This window comes from Simochromis diagramma, unplaced genomic scaffold (genome assembly GCF_900408965.1).
Source record: "Simochromis diagramma unplaced genomic scaffold, fSimDia1.1 OVJJ01000370.1, whole genome shotgun sequence".
In the NCBI taxonomy this organism is placed as follows: domain Eukaryota; kingdom Metazoa; phylum Chordata; class Actinopteri; order Cichliformes; family Cichlidae; genus Simochromis; species Simochromis diagramma.
Window position 1 is genome coordinate 606137 of NW_024387012.1, and position 7603 is coordinate 613739.

A 7603-nucleotide genomic window follows, 5' to 3' on the forward strand; every position below is an offset into this window, starting at 1 on the left:
TATTTCATTGTTGAATCTATGATTTCTGTGCTCTAAGGGAGAGTTAGTTTTATCTGTTTTGTTTTCAGTTTTCAGTTCAGTCATGTTTAATATTTACTCTTCTTACCTTCATTGTGTCCCCGTGTCTCAGCAATTAACAGAAAACTAACAGTCACTGAATACTGTATGATGAATTTAACCTGGAACATTTTGCAACCATAAATGGGAAAGATTTATTTATAGTTTTACATTTTTTTTCCTGTTCCTGCTCTTGCTCATTCAATGTTCAACAGTGCAGTGTTATATTTCTGTTTCCACAGCATTACATAAAATCCCCATTTCATCCTCGAAATATAGACTGGATCATTCTGGTGGAATATGTTAATATTCAAATGTTGACCTTTGGCAAACAAGATCTCTGTGTTAGTGTCACATACAACCTTCTTTTGACAGCAGTCTTTACGAACACACTGAGGAAAGACATCAAGGAGAGAACTAACCAGATGTAAGTTTAAAGTTTTTTAAGTCATTTAATCTATGTGCATATGCACAGGTCGAGTGTAGATGATGTCGTTACTGAGTATTTCTGACAGTGTTTCTATTTTTCTGGTTTTTAAATTTTGCGACCAAATATAAAAACTAAAATATTTTACATGAGTAATTTTTTAGTGCAGCAGAGCACTTAAATTTGTCCACGACACTCATCTAGTATGGAAGCTGTCCAGAAGACAAGAGCTAAAATTTGGGACTGATTGTGGATAAAGTTTCACTCATGATTAGCACAAAAACACAGGATCAGACCAAATCACAAAAATGAGTCTGCACTGCTTTAACCAAACAAAATTTCTTCTTGAAAAACTTAAAAGTCACTGAAATATATCACACAATATAAGACGCATACAAGTGTATTAAGTGGACATGAACTTGTGTTTTTGAATGACCTGGCATTGGGCACTAATTTACAAGCATTTAGCTGCACATCTTTATTCTTTCCCTCTGTCCTCCTTTTTTATTCCTCTACATTACGCCGGGTGACTTGTGTACTGTAAAGTGTGGAGTCAGTTTAAAGTATTTCAGTTATTTTTATATTACTGCTTTAAGATTAAGAATATTGCTGTCTCTATGTCAGCTCAAATATATCTGACATAAAAGATGCTGTAGAGTTTCTTTCTTTTAATTCTAACTGGCAAAGGGATTTTCTCTATTCATCAGCTTTATTTCAGCTGGTTTCATGAAACCATTTAGACTACTGACACTATTTATGAACCCTGTGGCTCAAGCCGCTCAGTTCTGATCAGTTTGATTGTATGATTTATCAGATTCTTTCTCCTATCAGCAACATTAGGTCAGTGTTTCTTCTTCATGTCTCACCTGTACCACTTTATTAAAGACAAGAAGTCAATTCAATACAAATCTTTTTTTTTATATATCACAACAACAATTTCCTCACAGCCCTTTATATTGTAAGGTTAAGACCCTACAATAATAAAAATGAAATGAAAACAGAGAAAACGAACATTTGCAGACCTTGCCAAAACGTTTGACATGGAAGACATGACACTCCACACAGCATAAAGTTGAAGCCTGGACTGGACTTCACGACAAACAGATAGAAACATGACAAGCCACTGGTCTCTGCCAGGCGTCAAATTATTATTTTTAAGTAGTTAGGAAAGTTTGGAGTCATAATCTTTGGTTTATCTGGGGCCAGCAGCCTAAGCAGAGAAGAGCAGACTTGCCTCTCCCCAGCCACCTAATCCAGCTCTCTTTTCACCTCGATGTTTTGGTACAGTGTCCACATCACTGCAGCCACAGCACCAATCTGTTCATAGATCACTCTCTGCCCTCACTCATCAACAAAATACTTAAACTCCTCCACTTGGGGTAATAAGTCATCGCACTCTGGGAATGTTGGTGAAGAGTTGTGAGCTGAAGATCTTGACAGTTGAGACCATGTCAGGCACCTGTGTTTGTGCCTGACATGCTCGTCCTGTGATGTTTGTCATCACATCTGTGTTATACCTGTGTCGCTGGTGTATTTTCTCGGCTGCGTGGGTCACTTCAGCTCAGTTTTCTCTGTTTTTTCTTGTCTGCTCTTTGCAGAACTTGCAAGACTTTTTTATATGAGGTATTCAGATTTGATAAGACGAATGGAATACTTAGAATGTTTTATATCTTGGAATGTAGCAACCCGCCCCTCCATGTGTTACAGTGCTGAACAAAATATCTAATACTGAAAGTGCAGTTCAATGTAAAAAAAACCCCAAAAAACCCAAAACTAAAAAAAACTAAACAAAACATTTCAAACGTTTAACTGTAATGTTACATCACCTCACCGCTCTTAGTTTATGCTTATGTAAAACAGTTTAACAGAAGCAGATTACACCTGGTGTTTGTTTAAGGAAAACAGAAGCAGAGCTAACATTCATGAAGTCATTTAGAGTAACCTGGTAAAATACTCAAGTCTGTTTGCCTTACACATGCAGAGCATGATCTTCATCTCCCATTTCCAGCACAAAATGTATTATAAAAGCAAATTAAAGTTACAAACTCTGTCTAATTTGCATCAATGTACACATTATTTAAAATTCCTCAGGTTTTTTATGTATATAAAAGTGCAGTGTAAACAAGACTACTTTAATTTATCATTTTGATTTGATAGTCCAATATCCCACCTTAACATTACATTTTTTAAACAATATATGAATAATAACAAAATAAGTGTAATCAGCCTCTCACACACACACACAGCTGGAATATCCTCCAGGCTGGCCTGCAAGTCTGAGTTGGATAAGTTTTTAAGAGGATGGATGTTATCTACTCTTTTTATGTAATGTTCATGCTCTCCCTGTGCCTCACTCCCAGATTAAGATAATGGATGAAGTTATTAACAACATAAATAAGGAAGACATGTTTATATGTTTTTGCATCTTGGACTGTTAGCAGTGCAGCAGTTTCTGCACCTTTTTTCCTGTTTCCTCATCATGTAAATGACACCTTTTAAATCCCCCCATCTGTGAGTCAGTCTGTCAGAGGAAACAGATGCACTTTTTAAAATGTAATATTCAAATCCTGACCTGGACAAAGAGAGCTCTCTTTGAGTGTATTTTAATATTTACTTGAGAGCTGTCCTCATGAACACACCGAATAGGGAAGAATTTATCACATGTAAGTTTAAAACCTTGATGTAATGTACATTTGTGTATTCAAAAAAGAAAAAAAAATGGTATTGGGTCATTTTTTATTCATTTGTGTTCTAGTTTCAGTTTAGCTCAATTTCTAGGTTGCTGTTAGTACTTTGTTTCTTAATTTCTTTGTGTCGTCTTCTCCTGTGTTAAAGTTGTTGTTTATTGAGTGTTATTGGTCATGTTTTTTGACTGCCTGGTTAATGTTGTCAAGTTCGTGTCACGCCTGTGTCTTGTCATGTTTTCCTGTTTATTTTGAAATTCCAGTTTTCATGTCTTTATGTTTTGGTTTACAGTTCCTGTACAGCATTATGTTCATCCTAGTCAGCTGTATCCTCTTGTGTTTCTCTACCTCCCCTGATCACCTCATTTTTATTTAAGTCCTTTGTCTCTTACTGTTCTTTGTCAGATCGTCTGTTATCCTCACCACAGATTTCATAGTTTTCCCTCATTGTTTCACTGTGTTTCATAGCACTTTCATAGTTCTTTCACAGAGTGCCATAGTCCTTTAGTTTACACAGTGTTCTTAGTCCCCTTAGTTTTCCCAGTTCCAGTGTGTCTCTAGAGTTTTTCTCATGCCATCAGCCACAGTAAAGGCTCGCTTTATTTTTTGGAAAGTTAGTTCTGTCTCCACCATGTCTGCTTTTGGGTCTATCTCATCTACACACCGTGACAAGATTTCAAGATGAGTAACATAAATAGTTTAATCAGCCTGTTCATGAGCTGCTGTATTATTATCTATTCTGGTTTATAAGAGGCGGGGGTTTACGACACCAACTCTCTGCCATCTATAATCCAGTTTTGAGATCCCTTCCCAGACGCCTTAACGCCCACTCACATCCTGGGCCATCTGACCTCAGGAATTCGCATGATAAGGTGGGGCCAGGTTTCACAATGAACACACCCGAAACTCTGGCTGATTGGGACCCACGCCCAGTTTCACACCTTGGCTCAGGCGATTAGAGGATCATCAGGGGGTCCTTTTGTCCCTCTGTGGGGGAATACTCCCACTAGGTTTATATCTGGGACTCTCCACCATTTGACCTCAGAACTGAAGAAGCTTCTCGGATGAGAGGTGAAACGTCTTCAAGCAACTTAAAGAAGTCCAGACGCTTTTCTTTGCAAGCTCCTTTGACTATAATGGTTCACATTTATTTCATATTTCCTACCATCTTGTCTTGATCCATCTTTTCTTTCCTGACATAAAGTTTGCATCAAAGAAGTTCTGTTCAAATCTTTGTTTCCTTGAGCAATAAAGCATCACTTTCATCTGTCAGATCAAAGATGCAGTGGAGTCTGTATCTGCTTATTCTGATGGGTAAGTGGATTGTTTCACCAAATGTACAGTTTTTAATTTAAAATGAACACACATTAATGTTGATTTATTAAACATTTGCAATATTTTACCAGAATATTCACTGAATATAGATCATTGTTTATCTGACCAAGATTTTTCTATCATCTAATTTTTGTATTATTTCAGGTCAGTGTTGCCTCTTTACATGCCGCCTGTATGAGTACCACTTTATTGCAGAAAACAAGAGCTGGTATGAAGCACAGAGATACTGCAGAGAGAAATATACAGACCTGGCCAAAGTGTTTGACATGACAGACATGAGCAGACTCCGTAACTCTGCACAGAATCAAGGAGAAGGCTGGATTGGACTGAACAACAACACAGGTGGAAACAGGATGTGGCATTGGTCTCTGCCAGGAGTGGAATACATTCATAATGACAGCAGCTGGAATCAGAGTGGAAGAGCTGATAGTGAGGCTTATGGAAACTGTGTGAGGAAAAGAGACAAGCTGGCAGAAGTTTCATGCAACCATCCTACATGGTTCATCTGCTATGATGGTGAGGAGATGTGAATAATATTATTATTATAATATCATCATATCAAAATATAATGTATGACATAATGGTGATTTTAGAAAATTACAGTTTCAGGAGACAAATTATTGAGGGATGTCTTCTTGTGCTTTTGTGTTTGTTGCACAGAAATGAAGAAAAACAATAAAACATTTCATTTGATTGAAGAATTAAAGAACTGGACACAGGCTCAGAGCTACTGCAGATCCTATTACACTGACTTGGCCAGTGGACTCGATCAGGTAGATGGAGAAGAACTCACGATAATGAAGAAACAGAGAGACCCGAGTAATTCATGGATCGGTCTGTTCAAAGACACCTGGAGGTGGTCAGATGGGAGTGATTTCTCTTTCAGATACTGGGATATGCAGTTATTCAATGATAAACAAAGCAACAAGACATGTGCTATGACTCTGTTAAACAGATCAGGAAAATGGAGCTCTGATGAATGTGACAAAGAAAAACCCTTCTTCTGTTATGATGGTGAGTTTGTACAAATGTTTTTCTCTGTTTTCCAAAATGAAATCCCAATGTCATTACTAGGGATGGGTATCGTTTAGGTTTTATCCGATACCAGTACCAAACCGGTACTTTTGAAACGGTAACGGTGCTTAAAGAATGGAGAACACACACTTTGTCCAAAAATACTAACATTGTTTTTCTAGAAATCTTTCTTGTTGTTTGTTGTTGTTTCATTGTTTTTCTAGAAAAGAAAACTTTTCTAGAAAATTCTCAGGAAGATCTGTACAAGTGTAAACCTGGTCAGCTATAATTTTCTTCTGCAGTTAACTTTTCTAATTTTAATTTTGGAATAAATTGAAAATAAAAGGAAAATAACTGAAACTGAACTTTAACTTCTCTTTTTAACTATTACAGATAAATTGATCCTGATCAAAGAAAACAAGACCTGGGAAGAAGCCTTGAATTACTGTGAAAACAACTACAAGGGGCTGGTTTCAATCACCAACCCTGAGGTGCAGGGATGGGTCCAGGAAAAAGCCAAGGATGCTGACAGTCCCTACATTTGGATCGGACTGAGCTACAGATGCACTCTGGGATTATGGTTGTGGGTCAGTGACTACGTAGTCTGCTATGACAAGTGGGCCACAGAGGGGAAGACTGAAGGGTGTGACATGTCTGTAGGCGTGGACAGAGGAGGACAGCATGAGTGGTTCAGTCGCAGGAATAATGAGATGTATAATTTTATTTGTTCCAAACAGTAAGATTTAAACTTAAACTCACTTACTGCTGGGTTAACCTGAATCTTACAGCTACTGGGTTGCCAAAGTAATCCCTGCATTTAATCTATGTCCAGTTAAAATCAAGAATGTACTCAGCTTTATAACCTGGTAAAAGAAATATATTGTTGTTTTTTTTATGTGCAAAGATATTTACTCAGTCGTTTTATGAACACAATGTCTCCAAGTTGTGTAGTTTTTGTAAATTTAAGTTTTCCCTGTGGATCAATGAAACCTAGCGGACATTTAAAGACACAGAACAGTTTGTTTCAGATGGATTAAATGTACATAAAAATACTAAAATGATAAAGTAGATGATAAGTAGAGTGATTATTGAAATACTGAGAAATGTAAATACTGCTAAATTAAAAGGAAAATATAAATTAACAAAACAGGAAGTGATGTGGACATGAAGACACATCATTGGGTAGAAAGGTCTGTCATGGTTCCCGAGTCTTTGACTGTCTTTAGATTTTCTCTACGTTTGTGTTTTTGCTGAACTTTGGATTATGGTTGTGTTTTCTGGGTTGTTGATATTTAACTTCCTGTTATTTCCTTTTTATTTTCTTTATAAATGATACAAATGTCTTTGAGATTATTTGATGTCTTTAATTCTGAGCTTCTGTTCAAAGATCTTCAGATTCTTTCTGTGTTTTGTGGGTTTATGACGTCCTCGTGGTTTTAGGTTTGTTGATCTCCTCTTGTGCTCCATTCTGTTCCTTCAGTCTCATGTTTGTCTTCTGTCTCTGTCAACTTCATATCTTTGAGTCTTGGTCTCAGCGTTTGTTATTTCCTGTTTTATTTTGATATCCTGTTGTGACTCGTGTTTTGTGTTTAGTTCTACTTCCCCTGTCTCATCCTCTGTCATTAGTTTCAGCTGTCCTGACCTGTTTCCTCTCCCCTCATTATCTGCTGTGTATTATTGTCTCAGTCTCTGCTTGTCCTTTTGTGGTTGTTTTGGAAGAGTTACTGTTTTGGATTCTTTGTGACTGATCTGTGGTGATTTTCTATCTTATGAAAACTTATCATTAAAGATCCTTAAGTTTATATCAGTCTCCCGAGTCCTGCATTTGGGTCCACATCCTGTCTGCCACACACGGTTTTGACAAAGTCACAGCATCCAGTATACTGCTGATTGATGTATAGCTGCGTTAATTACTTGCCTGCAGGTGGCTGCAGGGAGTGACTGATGACTATTAAGGCCTTTCAGCATGAAATAGTGCATTTATAAATGTATATAAATATAAATGTTTTCTGTAATTTGTTGAATAATTGTGTGAGTCAGCGTATAAAATAAGTAAAATGTTAAATACCTGCTAGACTGAAAAAGT

The 7603-nt window shown here is 37.0% G+C and overlaps 1 protein-coding gene across 1 annotated transcript; it reads left to right on the forward strand.

The window, feature by feature from the left end:
- The first annotated feature begins 335 nt into the window (after positions 1-335).
- On the forward strand, positions 336-7319 carry LOC120739375 (putative C-type lectin domain family 20 member A). Its single transcript, XM_040041135.1, has 6 exons — positions 336-484; positions 4442-4482; positions 4648-5019; positions 5113-5132; positions 5172-5517; positions 5911-7319. Exons 1-6 carry the CDS (start codon positions 372-374, stop codon positions 6255-6257), a joined length of 1239 nt encoding a protein of 412 aa, XP_039897069.1. The 5' UTR covers positions 336-371; the 3' UTR covers positions 6258-7319.
- Positions 7320-7603: the final 284 nt, after the last annotated feature.

What these genes read in the sequence shown, in the direction of transcription:
- LOC120739375 (XM_040041135.1), top strand. Translation starts at nt 372, where the DNA reads ATGTTGACCTTTGGCAAACAAGATCTCTGTGTTAGTGTCACATACAAC. An exon ending in ATGGTTCATCTGCTATGATG is followed by an intron (nt 5,020 to 5,112) that starts GTGAGGAGATGT and finishes TTACAGTTTCAG; the next exon opens with GAGACAAATTATTGAGGGAT. An exon ending in ACCCTTCTTCTGTTATGATG is followed by an intron (nt 5,518 to 5,910) that starts GTGAGTTTGTAC and finishes TAACTATTACAG; the next exon opens with ATAAATTGATCCTGATCAAA.